The sequence below is a fragment of the Pangasianodon hypophthalmus genome, chromosome 27 (genome assembly GCF_027358585.1).
Source record: "Pangasianodon hypophthalmus isolate fPanHyp1 chromosome 27, fPanHyp1.pri, whole genome shotgun sequence".
Taxonomy (NCBI): Eukaryota; Metazoa; Chordata; class Actinopteri; order Siluriformes; family Pangasiidae; genus Pangasianodon; species Pangasianodon hypophthalmus.
Window position 1 is genome coordinate 19,144,191 of NC_069736.1, and position 20,000 is coordinate 19,164,190.

General features: G+C 46.4%; 1 protein-coding gene across 4 annotated transcripts in view; it reads left to right on the forward strand.

Annotated features, from left to right (window-relative positions):
• eda (ectodysplasin A) overlaps positions 1-20,000 on the forward strand; it is a 29,456-nt gene that overhangs the window by 4,859 nt on the left and 4,597 nt on the right. For all 4 annotated transcript variants that reach the window (XM_053230649.1, XM_053230647.1, XM_053230648.1 and 1 more), the window contains exon 2: positions 11,780-11,834. In XM_053230649.1, the coding sequence (XP_053086624.1) occupies positions 11,780-11,834 (55 nt within the window). The remainder of the gene's footprint in view (positions 1-11,779; positions 11,835-20,000) is intronic.

Here is a 20,000-nt window from a genome sequence, read left to right on the forward strand (position 1 = left end):
TGTGTGTGTGTGGGTGTGTGTGTGTGTGTGGGTGTGTGTGTGTGTGGGTGCGAGTGTGTGTGTGTGTGTGGGTGTGTGTTCCTACTAATCTGTGATACACATTGCAGAGCCAGTGTGTTTGTGTAAAGTCAAACAAACCATAGAGGAGCTGGAGCTTGTCACACTCGTGCACAGTAACACTGCAGGAATATGTCATGATCCTCAGACACGGTTTTCACAAATACTCCACGTGACACGATGTTAATTCTGCTAACAAAATCATGTTTTTTTACTTTTAAAAGGTTAATAAATCAAAAATAGTTTGTAAGCGTCCACGTCAGTGACGTGAGTCTTATAACAGGACTAGTCTCAGTGTCAGAGGCTCCGCCCACAGCCTTCACAGCTTCTCTTGTGTACACTTTTCTGGCAGTGAGCTTCAGAATGTTTTCCAGTACGCGTCTGCGTTTACACACACAGGAAAATAAACAAGTGCACATCTTATAAAAAAGTTATGAAAGATTCATTTCACTTTCCAAAAACAAAAATAAAAAGAGAGAATATTTCCAGCAGCATGTTGTGTACAGCGTGTAGCGTCGTATCCTCAAAGCATCGCGGTTCCCGGTTCGATCCCGAGGGTCGTGTGGGTTTCCTCCGGTTTCCTCCCAAAAAACATGCAGGTAGGTGGACTGGCGTCGCTAAATTACTCTCTAGGTGTGTGTGTGTGTGTGTGTGTGTGTGTGTGTGTGCGTGATAGACTAACATTGCTTCCAGAGTGTATTCCCGTCTCACACTCAGCGTTCCCGGGATAGACTCCGGTTCCTCCGCCTCCCTGACCAGGATAAAGTGCTTACTGAAGATAAACGAGTGAAAGTTGTTTTCCTCCAAGCACACAGACACAGAACCAAACAGTCTTCAGCTCAGGTTCTTGAGGTGCAGATGCAGCTCATTAATCCTGTAAATATCCTCTTTTACGGAGACGTTTACGGTGTCAGATGAAGCAGAGTTTCCTGTTAGCTTGAAGAACCAGCACTGGAAGACAGACGTCCACGGAAAGTGTCTCTGAAGACACGTGCGGCGCTGAGCGTCGGCTTCGCTGTCAGAACGCGTTACAGTCACTGATCGATGATGACCTGATGACCCGATGACAGCGAGCAGGAGGTGTAGTTCTGATTGTAGATGATGAGGTGCAGCACTTTGACAGCTGGAATGTGAAGATGAGAAAAGTTCTGAGTTAGACTTTTGCTGCAACAGAAAGCCAGTGAAGTGACCTCAGCAGGAGAGGAACATTCCGGAGAACTTCAGGAGGTTATGAAACAGGTGGGACCAGCAAGAAGGAAATTGCAGCAGGACCTGTTGGTTGGTATGATGAGACGTGTTGAAGGTGGTGATGATTGAGAAGTTCAGCATTGGAGAGGTTTTGATCAGCTCGGTCATGTTGAAGGAAATCTCCTGTAGTCAGACTGAGGTGATGTAACACACCTTCTAGGCTACGTGGTTGGACCAGTCCTGTAGATGTGATGAAGATGATGAAGCTGTAGTTACCATCAATCAAAGATTGAGGATGACCAGAAGAAGTAGGAGGAGGAGCTTGTGGGCCTCACGATGGAAGGAGGAGGAGCTTGTGGTTCTCAGGATGGTAGGAGGAGGAGCTTGTGGTTCTCAGGATGGGAGGAGGAGGAGGTTGTGGTTCTCAGGATGGTAGGAGGAGGAGCTTGTGGTTCTCAGGATGGGAGGAGGAGGAGCTTGTGGTTCTCAGGATGGTAGGAGGAGGAGCTTGTGGTTCTCAGGATGGTAGGAGGAGCTGCTTGTGGGCCTCAGGATGGTAGGAGGAGGAGCTTTTGGGCCTCAGGATGGCAGGAGCATCCAGGATCCTGAGTTTTTCAGCTTGTTCCTCTGGAGGAACCCCTAAACGTTCTAAGTAGAACCCTACAACAGTGGGTCTTTCTATCAGAGAACATTCCAAGTAAAGTGAAGAAGTGTGCTAATAACTTTTAGGAGCATGGGCCTCAGGTTCTCTCTTGTTCTTATGTCTATTGGTGCTTGACTTTGATGTGCACAGAGACCACGCCCCTGTACAGTAAAGGGGGCGTGGCATCTGAGACTGTCAGGCCCAGTATGTTCCATATGGACGACACATGGCATGGTATAAAACAATAATAATAAACATATATATATATATATTTAAAAAAGTGTTAGTGATGCCTTATGAGACTTGATATTGAAAGAAACTGTGTGTGTGTGTGTGTGTGTGTGCGCGCACTCATTTGTGTGTGTTTGTGTTGGCTTACGTTCTAAGGCTGATATTAAAAGAAAATGAGTGATGGAGCGTGTGTGTGTGTGTGTGTGTGTGTGTGTGTGTGTGGAGGTTGTTATGGTTGACTGGTTTCGATTAGAGAATGTTCTCAGGGTTTTACATGATTCTCTCTCTCTCTCTCTCGCTCTCTCTCTCTCTGTGATGGATGGATGGATGTGTTTGAGTGTGTGTTAGTCAGGCTGTTAAACAGATGTGTAAACTCACTCTCTCTCTGTGTATTTGATGTGGGTTTTGCGGTTTGTCCCAAATTGGCGTCGTACTGCAGCTCTCAGCACCGGGCAACCGAGTGAGGGAGCGAGGAAAAACAAACGAAAAACAGAGTGGAGAGAAAAGAACGAAGGAGCAGGTGGAGGAGAGAAGGTGCCAAATTACAGTCAGGTGTGAGACGCATTCTCACATGGTCCCCTCTCTCAGGCCGACAAACGACTGATCAACTTTCTCTCCGTTTATCTGTTCTTCCACTTTCTCTCTCTCTCTCTCTCTCTCTCTAACTCGAGGTCTTTCTCCTCATCTCTCTTTACTTCTCGTTTATTATATTTCTCTCATCTCTTTTTTTTTCTTTATATCCTTTTTTCTTTGTTTTTCTCTGACCTTTTTAATGAGGTCATTGAATCCTGCCTGTGATTGTTAGGCACTCGTCCATGTGTGTGTGTGTGTGTGTGTGTGTGTGTGTGTGTGTGTGAGTGTGAGTGTGTGTGTTGTAAAAACTTTACAGCAGGTTTTGTCCTTTCGCCCTCATTTGTTCGGAATCTGCGCCTTCAAAAGAACGACAGAATCAGAGGGAGGAGTGTAATGAAGCCATTAAAAACATCAGGAGAAAAAGATCCCTCAGCTATCCTTGAACACCTTCCAGCAGTGTGTGTGTGTGTGTGTCGCTCTCTCTTCATGAAAGACCCAGATGGTGTGTGTGTTTCAGGTTTGTTCTTTAAAGCCAGATTGAGGAATGCAACTATGGTGTGAAATTACTGGGAACCAAGGCAGCCAAAATGTGTGTGTGTGTGTTAGAGCTTCTGCAAGAGAACACAGATCCATAAACATAATCTATTGCATACATCAGTTAACCTATCGCGCCGCCGCTTATTAACGTCATCCAGGCAGTACAGACCTCCTTTATTTATAAATTCATATCTTTTGGTTTCGTCTTATGAAGCGGTCTTTAAGCAGAAACGCGCTGCGGGGAACCGACACTCGGTCAGTCGCTGTTTGAAGGGATTCATGAGTAACATAAAGGGATCAAAGACGTGACGTGAACGTTCAGGAGTCTACACAATGGCACAGATGTTTGGGGAGAGACAGAGCTGGAGATCAGGGTGGAGGAGTGAGACGGAGAGATGGCTGATGTGGATCTGTCTCTCCTGACAGAGTGGATCAGATCCCTGATCACCTCACAGCACTGCAGCATAGCTACGTCTTCTCCAGATCCTGTTTAACCATCCGGCTGGGAAACAGATTAACAGGGATTTTTAAGTGAAGTCCTGGGAGTGACTTTAATGAAGTTGGCATTTTTTTGCTCCTACTAAACACACTCCTGCAGCTACAGGTGCTTGTGCTGAAACTGGTATGTTTACAGGTCCACACTTAACCATGGCTAAGACTCTGAGCTACTGAACGTAAAAAAATCCTGTATCAGTACATAAGAGCGGTAATCTTCATTTACTCAGCTCAACTCATCAAGTTTTGATGGATACAGTAAATCAGGTAAAGAACACACCCAGGGCGTTTATTCTAGGGTCGTATTCCTTCAGGTTTTTGGTGGACATGTCCGGATGAAATGCCCCGTCTCGACAGAGCCTCCCCTCTTCTCCTACCTTAATAGTTCCCAGTCCTAGTCCTGGAGTAACCCTACTCTCAGTATTCTACTTGCTTTAATACACCTGATCCAACCAATCAGCTAATTACCCAGCATTCCTCCGAGTCCGTGTGGGTGTGTTAGGGGATATCTTCCCGTCGCTGCCAGTTTATGAGGGAAAAATTCCACGAACGCATCTTGCTGTGTCCGAGAAAGTCTGGAATGTCTGTACTGAAGATCTCCTCCTCTCCAGTGAAGAGTATGATGGGATCTGAAGCAGAGGTTTAATTAAGATGTGTTGAGAAGCTGATAGTGAGGGCAGTGATGGATCAGCGCTGGAATTAAACTTTCAGTTTATGGGGTGAGGGAGAGATTCGTTCCAGCTCAAGACCAGATTTGCTCCTGTGATGTTTTACATAATTTCAGGCCTTGCTAATGTCAGTGTGCTGGAATAGTTACACAACTCCCTAATTCCTTTTAAGACCAGTGTGTGTGTGTGTGTGTGTGTGTGTGTGTTAGAATAAGGTTTTCAATATTACTTTCCTCGGTTTGGAGACCTGGTGACTCACTGTGAAAATATGAGCGAAAAAGTCCAAGTGAGACAGAGACAGGAAGAAAAAGATAAAGATGTAAAAGGAGAAAGAGAGACAGACAGTTAAGACAGACATGAAAAATTAAACTGAGACAGAGATAGATAGAAAAAGAGAAAGACAGCGAGAGAGAGAGAGAATGAGATAAACAGTCACAAAAAGAGAGTGAGAGAGACAGAAAGAAAGAGTATCGTAGATGGAGAGAAAGACGGAGTGAGTAGGAGGGAGGGAACCCCAGTCCTGAGCGGTACATTCTGTCTGAAAATCGTTTGCTAAACATGCCAAGAGTTTCTGTTTGAAGTCGTCTCGGTTTGCATCCTATGCACGCACGCGTGTACACACACACACACACACACACACACACACACATACAGCGTTATGGAAGTCCTGAAACTCGAAGAACATGTTGCAGAATTGTGTGTGTTTCCGTGCAGATTTCTGGGTAACATGAACAAATATACAAACACAGAGGCCAAACAGCGCGGCTGATGTCATCGAGTCACAGTCGTGTTTATACGCTGCGCTTAAAAATGACAAAAATGTCATTTCAGTGATTGACACATAGTGTGTTCTAGATAAACCTGTTGATTTTAATTTATGTACAGTGTGTGATAGGAGGCAGGGGTCACAGCGTAGTATTTATTTTTAGAATGCATAACGTGAGCGCTGAAAGCTCTGTGCTAGCGGTGGTAATTAGGGAACCGTGAAAAGAAAGGAATACAAAGAACACGGCGTATCCGAGGGTACAGCGGGAAGACTGAAAATAAAAGGAACGCCAAGGAAAAACACTGGATACGAGGGAACACGGGAGAGTCTGAAAACGAGGGAGTGCCAGAAACAATAAAACAAAGGAATTCTGAAAACAAAGGAATATCAGGAACAACAAAAATGAAGGAAGACTGGGAAGACCAGAAGCCAGGGAATGCTGGATACACTGGGAATGCTCAGTAGAAGAAGAAAGCCTGTATTTGTCACATATACATAGCACAGCGTAATTCTTTACATATATCCCAGCTTCTTTGGGAAGCTTCTATGGAAGCTGGGGTCAGACGTGATACGGCCCTCTGGAGCACAGAGGGTTACGGGCCTCGCTCAAGGGCCCAATAGTGGCAGCCCCAACCTTCTGATCAGTAACCTAGAGCCGTAACCACTGAACAATGGAAAAAAGGGAACACCGGGAACAATGGAAGTGCTGAAGCACTCAGAAGGACAGAAACAGGGGTACACTTGAGGAGAAATGGGGGAAAAATGGGAAGATCGGATCACCAGGAAAAGGAGAACATGAAAAGAAGAGGAACACTGGAGAACCTTAAAACAAGGAAAACAAGAGCTGAGGCAACACTTACAACAATGAAAACGAGAGGACACTAGAAATGCCAGGCATGAAGGGGACACCGGGAATGAAGGGGACACCGGGAATGAGGGAGCACCGGGAATGAAGGGGACACTGGGAATGAAGGGGACACGGGGAATGAAGGGGGCACTGGGAATGAAGGGGACACGGGGAATGAAGGGGACACGGGGAATGAAGGGGGCACTGGGAATGAAGGGGACACGGGGAATGAAGGGGACACGGGGAATGAAGGGGGCACTGGGAATGAGGGAGCACCGGGAATGAAGGGGACACGGGGAATGAAGGGGGCACTTGGAATGAGGGCGCGCCGGGAATGAAGGGGACACCGGGAATGGTTGGAAATGCCCATAATTGCTGAAATGGTTCTTTAATCAGAAACAGCCGTGTTTGGGTTGAACAATTATCATAGTGCAGATTCAGATAGGAGGCTAATCAGAGTTCAGCAGTATTAGCATCTGTAGTGTGTGTGTGTGTGTGTCTGGTCCAGGGTCGAACACCACATGTGCTCCATGTGTGTGGATGAGAGACTGCAGACCCAGCTGTCCGAGTGTGTGTGATGAGGTGAGAACATGCTAAAACTGATGTCAAACACACTCTCAAACCGCGGCGTTGTGGAGCCGATCTCACGTTACGCTAATAGCTGGATCGTTTATTGCGTTTTATTGTAACGGCTCCATGATTACCTGCAGCTGCTCTCATTGGTCAGATCCCCGGCTGATCTCGTTGGTCAGATCCTCAGCTGCTTTCGTTGGTCAGATCCTCGAATGATCTCGTTGGTCAGATCCTCGAATGATCTCGTTGGTCAGATCCTCAGCTGCTCTCGTTGGTCAGATCCTCGGATGATCTCACTTGTCAGCTCGTCAGCTGCTCCTCAGCTGGTCAGTGTTTGAGGTGTAAATGAATCTCGGTTGTGTCTTGTCTGGGATTCGGCTTCGTCACTGCTAGTGCGCTGTGTTAGCGTGACATTTGTTTACTCACCATCACTCGTTCGCGTCTCAGTTTAGACACAAACACGGCTCAGTTTTTCAAACAGAGCGGCGATGAAGCCGTGTTTTCCACGTGGGAGAGCGAACACATGATACACTCACCGTTCAAGCTGTGACAGTGCTGTTGCTAGGCAACTGGGAAATACGGATGCTGTAAAACCCTCTACTGTTACTGGAAATGAGGCTAATGATGTAGCAGTGAAGTGTTTTATACAGACAGGGTAAAGACATAGTAACCATGGAAACGAGACAGAAACATCCAGAACATCAACATTTACCTCAGATGTGTTGGGAAATTACTGGAAAAGAAAACTAACATCGCACTATTGTGATATTTAGCATAAACCAACTAGCATAACACAACTAACATTCTTCTATATTGGGAAACAACAACATTGTCATGAAAGATAGCATACGTGTGTGTGTGTGTGTGTGTGTGTGTGTAGTATCTGGAGGAACCCGGCTCTTCTGGACCAATCAGCTGTGAGCGTGCGGTCAGCGTGCTGCGTTGTGGTTGGTCCAGATTTGTTAAACTGTCGCTAACACACTAATCAGGGTTGACACTGTTTACTCCAGCCTTCTGGAACATTCTGTGTTTATCACTGCGAGTCTGACAGCGCGGCGACGTGACCTGTGTGTTTGTGTTTCGGGAACAAATGTCAAGCGTCTGTATGTTTTCTTAAAGTGTTTTAATCACTTTAGGAAATAAAGCCACAAGTTTGACCTTTGAACTTTAGTGAGTTAGGAGTAATGGTTGTCTCAAATGCTAATATTTCTGACTAGTTTATTTTATAGAGGGTGGTAGCTATCTCTGAAGCTAACTATTTACACTTAGCCAAAATATTTTTAACAAAAGCCCAATGTTGTAGCATGAGCTAGCTTATCTACTAGCATGTTAATACACTTTAGCTAGCTTTTTAATCCACAGTAAGATATTTTTAGTGATTAGATTATTTTTCAGTTTATGACACAGTGTCTATGATACAGGGGCGGAGCATCTCAGGAGGTTTATCAAGTCAGATTCCTAATGACTATCATTAAAGGGACAGGAGTGCTAAAATGCTAACACACACAGTGAAACGTAATAGTCATGCTATCACCTTCTAGTTTCTGTGTGTGTGTGTGTGTGTGTGTGTGTGTGTGTGTGTGTGTGAATGTGCAGGAGGTTGTGAACTTGTAAAATTCTTGAGACACACACACACACTCACACACACACACACACACGATAATGAAGATGTTTATTTTTCCTTCAGTCCATTAACCTCTCCACTCAGCGGCTACCGTTAGCACAGACCACACACACTCTCACACACACACACACACACACAAATATTTAGAGTAGAGTAGATGTCCATGACAACAACTAAAATGCTAAGATTCACAATTATTGATCAGATAATTTAGAAATACAGATTGATGTCACATGGTGAGAGCTCTGTTGCTAAGCAACTGATAAACTTGGACACGGAGCAGAAGCTAGCGAATGACTGAGGTGAGTAATTTAGCCAGTTAGCATGTAGCCGTTCACTCTTTTCTACAGACAGTGTAAAGACGCAGAAACATCCAGAACATCAGCGTTTACCTCAGAGACATCGGAAAATTACTGAGACAAAAACTTCTTATGACTAAACTGATGGTGTGATTATTTTTAGCATCGACTGCTAACACAGCTAACGTTCCGCCATATTGAAAAACTTCATGCCTGTCAGTGTACCTAGTCTGTCTGTCTGTCTGTGTACCTGTCTGTCTGTCTGTCTGTCTGTCTGTCTGTGTACCTGTATAGTGTACCTGTCTGTCTGTCTGTCTGTCAGTATAGTGTACCTGTCTGTCTGTCTGTCTGTCTGTCTGTCAGTATAGTGTACCTGTCTGTCTGTCTGTCTGTCTGTCAGTATAGTGTACCTGTCTGTCTGTCTGTCTGTCAGTATAGTGTACCTGTCTGTCTGTCTGTCTGTCTGTCTGTCAGTATAGTGTACCTGTCTGTCTGTCTGTCTGTCTGTCTGTCAGTATAGTGTACCTGTCTGTCTGTCTGTCTGTCTGTCAGTATAGTGTACCTGTCTGTCTGTCTGTCTGTCAGTATAGTGTACCTGTCTGTCTGTGTACCTGTGTACCTGTATAGTGTACCTGTCTGTCTGTCTGTCTGTCAGTATAGTGTACCTGTCTGTCTGTCTGTCAGTATAGTGTACCTGTCTGTCTGTCTGTCTGTCAGTATAGTGTACCTGTCTGTCTGTCTGTCTGTCTGTCAGTATAGTGTACCTGTCTGTCTGTCTGTCTGTCTGTCAGTATAGTGTACCTGTCTGTCTGTGTACCTGTGTACCTGTATAGTGTACCTGTCTGTCTGTCTGTCTGTCAGTATAGTGTACCTGTCTGTCTGTCTGTCAGTATAGTGTACCTGTCTGTCTGTCTGTCTGTCAGTATAGTGTACCTGTCTGTCTGTCTGTCTGTCAGTATAGTGTACCTGTCTGTCTGTCTGTCTGTCTGTCAGTATAGTGTACCTGTCTGTCTGTCTGTCTGTGTACCTGTGTACCTGTATAGTGTACCTGTCTGTCTGTCTGTCTGTCAGTATAGTGTATCTGTCTGTCTGTCTGTCTGTGTACCTGTGTACCTGTATAGTGTACCTGTCTGTCTGTCTGTCTGTCTGTCTGTCAGTATAGTGTACCTGTCTGTCTGTCTGTCTGTCTGTCAGTATAGTGTACCTGTCTGTCTGTCTGTCAGTATAGTGTACCTGTCTGTCTGTCTGTCTGTCAGTATAGTGTACCTGTCTGTCTGTCTGTCTGTCAGTATAGTGTACCTGTCTGTCTGTCTATCTGTCTGTCTGTCAGTATAGTGTACCTGTCTGTCTGTCTGTCTGTCAGTATAGTGTACCTGTCTGTCTGTCTGTCTGTGTACCTGTGTACCTGTGTACCTGTATAGTGTACCTGTCTGTCTGTCTGTCTGTCAGTATAGTGTATCTGTCTGTCTGTCTGTCTGTGTACCTGTCTGTCTGTCTGTCTGTCTGTCAGTATAGTGTACCTGTCTGTCTGTCTGTCTGTCAGTATAGTGTACCTGTCTGTCTGTCTGTCTGTCTGTCAGTATAGTGTACCTGTCTGTCTGTCTGTCTGTCTGTATAGTGTACCTGTCTGTCTGTCTGTCTGTCAGTATAGTGTACCTGTCTGTCTGTCTGTCTGTCAGTATAGTGTGTCTGTCTGTCTGTCTGTCAGTATAGTGTACCTGTCTGTCTGTCTGTCTGTCAGTATAGTGTACCTGTCTGTCTGTCTGTCTGTCAGTATAGTGTACCTGTCTGTCTGTCTGTCAGTATAGTGTACCTGTCTGTCTGTCTGTCAGTATAGTGTACCTGTCTGTCTGTCTGTCTGTCAGTATAGTGTACCTGTCTGTCTGTCTATCTGTCTGTCTGTCAGTATAGTGTACCTGTCTGTCTGTCTGTCTGTCAGTATAGTGTACCTGTCTGTCTGTCTGTCTGTGTACCTGTGTACCTGTGTACCTGTATAGTGTACCTGTCTGTCTGTCTGTCTGTCAGTATAGTGTATCTGTCTGTCTGTCTGTCTGTGTACCTGTGTACCTGTGTACCTGTATAGTGTACCTGTCTGTCTGTCTGTCTGTCAGTATAGTGTATCTGTCTGTCTGTCTGTCTGTGTACCTGTCTGTCTGTCTGTCTGTCTGTCTGTCAGTATAGTGTACCTGTCTGTCTGTCTGTCTGTCTGTCAGTATAGTGTACCTGTCTGTCTGTCTGTCTGTCTGTCTGTCAGTATAGTGTACCTGTCTGTCTGTCTGTCTGTCTGTATAGTGTACCTGTCTGTCTGTCTGTCTGTCAGTATAGTGTACCTGTCTGTCTGTCTGTCTGTCAGTATAGTGTACCTGTCTGTCTGTCTGTCTGTCAGTATAGTGTACCTGTCTGTCTGTCTGTCAGTATAGTGTACCTGTCTGTCTGTCTGTCAGTATAGTGTACCTGTCTGTCTGTCTGTCTGTCTGTCAGTATAGTGTACCTGTCTGTCTGTCTGTCTGTCTGTCTGTCAGTATAGTGTACCTGTCTGTCTGTCAGTATAGTGTACCTGTCTGTCTGTCTGTCTGTCTGTCTGTCAGTATAGTGTACCTGTCTGTCTGTCTGTCAGTATAGTGTACCTGTCTGTCTGTCTGTCTGTCAGTATAGTGTACCTGTCTGTCTGTCTGTCTGTCAGTATAGTGTACCTGTCTGTCTGTCTGTCAGTATAGTGTACCTGTCTGTCTGTCTGTCTGTCAGTATAGTGTACCTGTCTGTCTGTCTGTCTGTCTGTCAGTATAGTGTACCTGTCTGTCTGTCTGTCAGTATAGTGTACCTGTCTGTCTGTCTGTCAGTATAGTGTACCTGTCTGTGTGTCTGTCTGTCTGTATAGTGTACCTGTCTGTCTGTCTGTCTGAATAGTCTACCTGTCTGTCTGTCTGTCTGATATACCTGGCTGCCTGTTTAGTGCAGCTGTCTCTCTGTTTTTCTCTGTTTGTTTATATCTGTCTATCTGTCTAGCCTATATAGTGTATCTGTCTATAATACATTATCTGTCTGTCTGATTAATTAATGAAAACAAATATCATGATCACAATTAAGAATTTAGTGTGTGTGTGTGTGTGTTTGTGAGAGACATTGTTCGTTAATGTCACTGATCAGGTTGTGGCTGGTCCATGAGTGAGTTAAATTCAAACATCATCCAGGCTCTCCCACACTCACACACACACACACACACACACACACACAGACCTATGAGTGCTCTCTAACCTATCATCTGTCCATCCCTACAGATCAGAGTGGAGAGAGAGACGGAGGAGAAAATCATCCTGCGCTCCAAACGCTCAGGTATAGAGTGTGTGTCTGTGTGTGTGTGTCTGTGTGTGTGTGTGTGTGAGAGAGTGAGTAAGTGAGTGTATCTGGTAGCTTATCTGATAAAAACAAATGAGTGCAATCCATCTTCTTCTGAAAACAACACCACACACACGCACACACACACACACACACACACACACACACACACACACACGGAGCTTGTGTTACTGTCTCTGCATTCCAGAGCTGTGATTGGCTGCTCGCCTGCTGAACCGTGGCATCTGATAGGCAGATCTTGGGTTTGGCTGGTGTGTGATGATTGGCTCAGATAGCGAGATCTACAGTTTCACCATCACACCTGGGAGTGTGACGTGCCAAAGCAAACAACAATACAGCGCACACACACAGGAAGTAACATGACCTCATTAGTGTGTGTTCCACAGTGTAAAAGGACAGAATTGAAAACATTTCTGTGGTGAGCTAAGCTCCTGTGTCACCACAGAAATGTTTTTTTACACCCTCTGATAACACACACAAACACACACACACACACACACACACCTCATATCTCACAGTAGAGTATGGTGAAGCAGCTTTAACACAGTTGGGGATTGGGATTGGGATTGGGCGGGGATGGAGATGGGTTGGACGGGGATGGAGATGGGGGTTGGGTACGGATGGAGATGGGGGTTGGGTACGGATGGAGATGGGGGTTGGGTACGGATGGAGATGGGGGTTGGGTACGGATGGAGATGGGGATTGGGCGGGGATGGAGATGCGGAAAGGTGGGGATGGAGATGGAGGTTGGGCGGGGATGGAGATAGGGGTTGGGTACGGATGGAGATGGGGGGTGGGCGGGGATGGAGAGGGGGAAAGGTGGGGATGGTGATGGGGGTTGGGTACGGATGGAGACGGGGATGGAGCGGGGATGGTGACGGGGATTGGGCGGGGATGGAGATGGGGGATGGAGCGGGGATGGTGACGGGGATTGGGCGGGGATGGAGATGGGGGATGGGTACAGATGGAGATGGGGATTGGGCGGGGATGGAGATGGGGGTTGGGTACGGATGGAGATGGGGATTGGGCGGGGATGGAGAGGGGGAAATGTGGGGATGGAGATGGGGGTTGGACGGGGATGGAGATGGGGGTTGGGTACGGATGGAGATGGGGGTTGGGTACGGATGGAGATGGGGGTTGGACGGGGATGGAGATGGGGGTTGTGTACGGATGGGGATGGGGATTGGGCGGGGATGGAGACGGGGGTTGGGTACGGATGGAGATGGGGATTGGGTACGGATGGAGACGGGGATTGGGTACGGATGGAGACGGGGATTGGGTACGGATGGAGACGGGGGTTGGGCGGGGATGGAGACGGGGGTTGGGTACGGATGGAGATGGGGAAATGTGGGGATGGAGATGGGGGTTGGACGGGGATGGAGACGGGGGTTGGGTACGGATGGAGACGGGGATTGGGTACGGATGGAGACGGGGGTTGGGTACGGATGGAGACGGGGGTTGGGTACGGATGGAGACGGGGGTTGGGTACGGATGGAGATGGGGATTCGGTTGGAGAGTGGTGATGGAGACTGGGACAGGACAGAGATAGGGCAGAGATGGAGACATGCAGAATGGTGATAAACTTGGAATGGAGATGGAATCTGCCAGTGATGTGATACACACCTACAGCACAGGGACAAAGGACACAGGAAGTGAGGTCATGTGTTAAAACTCCGAGTGCAATCCTGAGCCTCTCAGTCATTCTGCACTTAGCTCATCAGCCACACTTTGTGTGTGTGGTATCTTAAATATATTTGTACTGTATCTGCCACCGTCGGTTTCTTCACACACACACACACACACACACACACTGGTGATTAGCATTGTGCGGTGGCTGTGCTAGCATGGTGATGAGTGTATGAGTGTATCGGGTAGCGCAGTAATATAATAAAGTGACAAACAGTGTAATGAATCTGTAATTGTGTGTGAACTGAACACCAGATGAAAGCGAGCTGCAACGACACACTTCTGGCACTAACACTGACACACACCATCACACACACAGCATCTCACACACACACACACACACACACAGTGTACCTCACAATCTCATCACCATAATGTGCATTACACAACCTGCACTTCCTGTCAGAAACACTGCGTCTGTAAAAGAGCTGAACGCAGACATGAGAGAAAGATTACAGGTTAAGAAACAGACTGAAAAGAAAAGATTAATAAAAAAGATGAACAGAAAGAAGAATGAGAGAGCAGTGAAAGGAAGAAGGATGTAGAGAAGTTAACAGAAGAAAAGATGGGAAAAAAGAAAGAATCAAGGAAGAAGGACAGTGTGTGATTATACTGAGTGTGTGTTTGGACTGTAATGAGGTGAAGCGAGGCTGCTGATTGGTTGGCTGTTTTAATTCCCGCTATGACATCATCAGCTGGCAGTTGGAATTCAAATGTTTTATTCAGTCAGTGTGTTTCAGTCTCAGGCTGTGAGCAGGTAGCTATATTTATTACTTACCAGTGCATAAAGTGTGTGCTACAGTGTGTTATTGTTTGTTACAGTGCGATGGCGTGTGTTGGAGTGCGATGGCATGTGTTGCAGTGCGTTGGAGTGTGTTGCAGTGCGATGGCGTGTGTTGCAGTGCGTTGGCGTGTGTTGCAGTGCGATGGCGTGTGTTGCAGTGCGATGGCGTGTGTTGCAGTGCGTTGGCGTGTGTTACAATGCAGTGGCGTGTGTTGCAGTGCGATGGCGTGTGTTGGAGTGCAGTGGCGTGTGTTACAGTACAGTGGCGTGTGTTACAGTACAGTGGCGTGTGTTGCAGTGCGATGGCGTGTGTTGCAGTGCAGTGGCGTGTGTTACAGTACAGTGGCGTGTGTTGCAGTGCGGTGGCGTGTGTTACAGTACAGTGGCGTGTGTTACAGTACAGTGGCGTGTGTTGCAGTGCGATGGCGTGTGTTGCAGTGCAGTGGCGTGTGTTACAGTACAGTGGCGTGTGTTGCAGTGCGGTGGCGTGTGTTACAGTACAGTGGCGTGTGTTGCAGTGCGGTGGCGTGTGTTACAGTACAGTGGCGTGTGTTGCAGTGCGGTGGCGTGTGTTGGATTGCAGTGGCGTGTGTTACAGTGCGATGGCGTGTGTTGCAGTGCAGTGGTGTGTGTTACAGTGCAGTGGTGTGTGTTACAGTGCAGTGGCGTGTGTTACAGTACAGTGGCGTGTGTTGCAGTGCGGTGGCGTGTGTTGGATTGCAGTGGCGTGTGTTACAGTGCGATGGCGTGTGTTGCAGTGCAGTGGTGTGTGTTACAGTGCAGTGGCGTGTGTTACAGTACAGTGGCGTGTGTTGCAGTACAGTGGCATGTGTTGGAGTGTGTTACAGTACAGTGGCGTGTGTTACAGTGCAGTGGCGTGTGTTACAGTGCAGTGGCGTGTGTTACAGTACAGTGGCGTGTGTTGCAGTGCGATGGCGTGTGTTGCAGTGCAGTGGTGTGTGTTACAGTGCAGTGGCGTGTGTTACAGTGCAGTGGCATGTGTTGGAGTGTGTTACTGTACAGTGGCGTGTGTTGGAGTGTGTTACAGTACAGTGGCGTGTGTTACAGTACGGTGGCGTGCGTTGGAGTGTGTTGCAGTACAGTGGCGTGTGTTGCAGTGCATTGGCGTGTGTTGCAGTGCGATGGCGTGTGTTGGAGCGTGTTACAGTACGGTGACGTGTGTTGCAGTGTGTTGCAGTGTGTTGCAGTGCGTTGGAGTGTGTTACAGTGCAGTGGCGTGTGTTGCAGTGTGTTGGAGTGTGTTGCAGTGTGTTGCAGTGCGTTGGAGTGTGTTGCAGTACAGTGGCGTGTGTTACAGTGCAGTGGCGTGTGTTACAGTGCAGGGCCGTGTGTTGCAGTACAGTGGTGTGTGTTACAGTACAGTGACGTGTGTTACAGTGCAGTGGCGTGTGTTGCAGTACAGTGGCGTGTGTTACAGTGCAGTGACGTGTGTTACAGTGCAGTGGCGTGTGTTGCAGTGCAGTGGCGTGTGTTGCAGTGCAGTGGCGTGTGTTGCAGTGCAGTGACGTGTGTTGCAGTGCAGTGGCGTGTGTTGCAGTGCAGTGGCGTGTGTTGCAGTGCAGTGGCGTGTGTTACAGTGCAGTGACGTGTGTTACAGTGCAGTGGCGTGTGTTGCAGTGCAGTGGCGTGTGTTGCAGTGCAGTGGCGTGTGTTGCAGTGCAGTGGCGTGTGTTACAGTGCAGTGACGTGTGTTACAGTGCAGTGGCGTGTGTTGCAGTGCAGTGGCGTGTGTTGCAGTGCAGTGGCGTGTGTTGCAGTGCAGTGGCGTGTGTTGCAGTACAGTGACGTGTGTTGCAGTGCGATGGCGTGTGTTGGAGCGTGTTACAGTACGGTGACGTGTGTTGCAGTGTGTTGCAGTGTGTTGCAGTGCGTTGGAGTGTGTTACAGTGCAGTGGCGTGTGTTGCAGTGTGTTGCAGTGTGTTGCAGTGTGTTGCAGTGTGTTGGAGTGTGTTGCAGTGTGTTGCAGTGCGTTGGAGTGTGTTACAGTGCAGTGGCGTGTGTTGCAGTGTGTTGCAGTGTGTTGCAGTGTGTTGGAGTGTGTTGGAGTGTGTTGGAGTGTGTTGCAGTGTGTTGGAGTGTGTTGCAGTGTGTTGGAGTGTGTTGCAGTGCGTTGGAGTGTGTTGCAGTGCGTTGGAGTGTGTTGCAGTGCGTTGGAGTGTGTTGCAGTACAGTGGCGTGTGTTACAGTACAGTGGCATGTGTTGCAGTGTCTTACAATACTTATGGTGTGTTGTGTGTTATGGCATGTTGGTGTGTGTTATGGTGTGTTACTACGCAGTTCGGTGCGTTGTGTGTTAGCATGTGTAAAAGACTCCACTGCTGTGAATATTTACATGTTTCCAAACATGATTCTACCAAATAAACATCAAAAGAACATGTTTATTCGGTGTAAACACTGTGATGGGCCTCATGTAGCAGCACATGCCTGCAGTGTGTGTGTGTGTGTGTGTGGGTGTGGGTGTGTGTGTGTGTGTGTGTGGGGGGGGGGGGGGGGGTGTGTGTGTGTGTGTGTGTGTGATCAGGTCATGCAGTTCATTTACTCTGTACAGTGGATATAAAAGTTTACACACCCCGTTAAAATTCAGGTTTTTGTGAAGTGAAAGAATGAAACTAAGATAAATCATGTAAGAACTTTTCTCACCTTTGATGTGAATTGCAAAGTACACAAATAAAGTGAAAAACAATAAGAAATTGTTTAGAGAAAAAAAGACAAACAACTTACAATAACCTGGTTGCGTAAGTATACACACCCCTAAACTAATACACTGTTGAAGCAGCTTTTGATTTTATTACACCACTCAGTCTTTTTGGCTCAGAGTCTATCATCTCGACTTGGCAATATTTTCTCACTCTTTCTTTCTAAAACATTCTAGATCCATTAAATTGTAAGAGCATTTCCTGTCCACAGCTGCTTCAGGTCACCCCACAGATGTTTAGCTGGGTTCAGGTCTGGGTTCTGGCTCGGCCATTCAGAAACACTGATCTTCTTTAGCTGAACTTGTTCGTTTGTTGATGTGGATGTGGGCTTTGGGTCGTAGTCGTGCTGAAAGGTGAAATTCTTTTTCATCTTCAGCTCACTAGCAGACACCTGAAGGTTTTGCACTAAAATCAGCTGGTATTTGTAGCTACTCATGATTCCCTCCTCCTTGGTAAAAGCCCCAGTTCTGGCTGAAGAAAAGCAGCTCTATAGCTGATGCTGCCACCACCATGCTTCACCGTGGGGATGGTGTTCTTTTGGCGATGTGCTTTTTTTATTTGCACCAAACATAATTTTGGAATTATGGGATTATTATACCTTTTGGAATTGGTCTCTTCAGACCATAAGACATTTTGCCACATGGTTTGGGGTGATTTAGTTGAGCTTGGATGTTCCGTCTAGCCACCTACCCCAGAGCCCAGACATGTCAGATGTTCCTGCAGCTCCTTTAATGTTGCTGTAGGTCTCTTGGCAGCCTCCCTGGTAAGATTTTGTCTTGTAATTTTGTAAATTTTGGAGGGACGTCCTGTTCTTGGTGATGTCACTGTGGTGCTCTATTTTCTCCGCTTGTTGATGATGGCCTTCACGGTGTTCCATGGTTCATCTAATGTTTTGGAAATTCTTTTATACTCCTCTCCTGATCTACACCTTTCCACAGTGAGATCCTGTACAGGCTTCATAAGCTCTTTGCAGAACATGGCTTCAGTAGTGAGATGAAACCAAGAAGATGTGAAGAAACTCCTACAGAAACAGCTGGTCTTTATTTGGGGTTAATCAGAATAATTTAATTGATGACAGCTGTATGATAATTACTTTGTTTTACTTTTTATACAAAAAATAAGTATCATTTTTTTTTCTATTTTTCCCTAAACTGTTTCTGATTGTTTTTCACTTAATTTTATGGTGCAATTTCACACTGAGGGGAAAAAGTTCTCACATGATTTATCTTAGTTTCATTTTTTTCATCACAAAAACCTGACATTTTAACAGGGGTGTGTAAACTTTTTATTTCTACTGTAGTTATAAGTAAACATTTATGTACATGCAGTATGCCTTTTACACACACACACACACACACACACACACACACAAACACACACACACTCTCTCTCTCTCTCTCTCTCTCTCTCACACACACACACACACACACAGAGTACAGTCCACATGCTTGTAGAATTGTTTCATTATCCAAACCTTTATAATGCTCTGTGTGTGTGTGTGTGTGTGTGTGTGTGTGTGTAATATGGTTCTAATGTGTCTCTCTTTGATGCTAATGTGTTCCAGTTATTAAACCTTTCTTTGTTTTTTATCTTTTTTCTTTTATGACATCACAGTCTGTCTGCAGAACGATCATGTCATTACATCTGTCGGCTAAATTACACACACACACAAACACACACATACACACACTTTATTTTTGCTTTGTCTTTGTTGATTAGTGTTTATTAGCATTTTCTCACTCTTTAACTGCTGACACCTGCGGATACTAAACACACACACACACACACACACACAGCTGGGAACAGACACAGTGTAAGATTTAAGAGTTGCAGGTCATTTAAAGTGTAAGAACATTTACACACAGTACAGAGACTCACACACAGACGGAGAGATGGATAGAGAGAACAGTAGTGAGTGTTTAGTTTGTATTTATTTATTTATTTATTTTTGTCGTTTTTCTCTCTGTGTGTCTCTCTTCATTAGCGTGTGCTGTTGATTAGCGACTGTGTGCTGTACATGTGAGAGATTCACCAGCGCAGTAACAGTGAAATCAAAGGATGACACGGACTGGAAGCTAGTCTGCAATATCCAGTTAGCATGATGTCATTTACACACACACAGTGCTAACCAGTGGCTGTTAACTTTCATTCAGGATTAGCAGCAAAATCTGTGTGTGTGTGTGTGTGTGTGTGTGTGTGTGTGTGTGTGAGTGTGTGAGATGGGGGGTCTCTCTTACCCTCTAAACCGTGGAACAGAATAAACAAACAGGAGAGGATTTAGGGGCCGGACGCAGTTGTTTGACATGTGAAGAGCGCGGTGCTTGATGACCTCTTGGATCATATATCTCTCTCACACACACGCACACACACGCGCACACACACACACAAGCACACACACACGCACACACACAATGCAGCATGTGTGTGTTATTGTTCATATCATTATAATGACTTGAGACGTATATTTACACCGCGTCTGATCTGTCGGCTCTCTACACACAAACACACACTCTGTGATTATCTGCTTAGACTGCGCGTGTGTGTGTTCGTGCGCGATGTGTGTGCGTGCGCAATGTGTGTGTGTGTGTGTGCGCGATGTGTGTGTGTGTGTGTGTGTGTGTGTGTGCGCGATGTGTGTGTCCTCACTTCAGCTTCATTCTCATCAGCCTGGCCAATCAAAACAGTTTGTTCTTTTTAGCAACAAACGTCGTAGAATTTTCATGTTGATGTAAAGAAAAGGCCAAATATTTATGCAGGGTGCCAACTGCACTGCGCCGCAACACACACACACACACACACTCACTCTCACACACACACACACACACACACACACACACGCACACTTTCTCTCACACACACACTCACTTTCACACACAGACACACACACTTTCTCTCCTGTAATCGCAGTGACTTGCTTCTTTTTTGTATTCAGGTGGCACAAATTGTTTCTCACT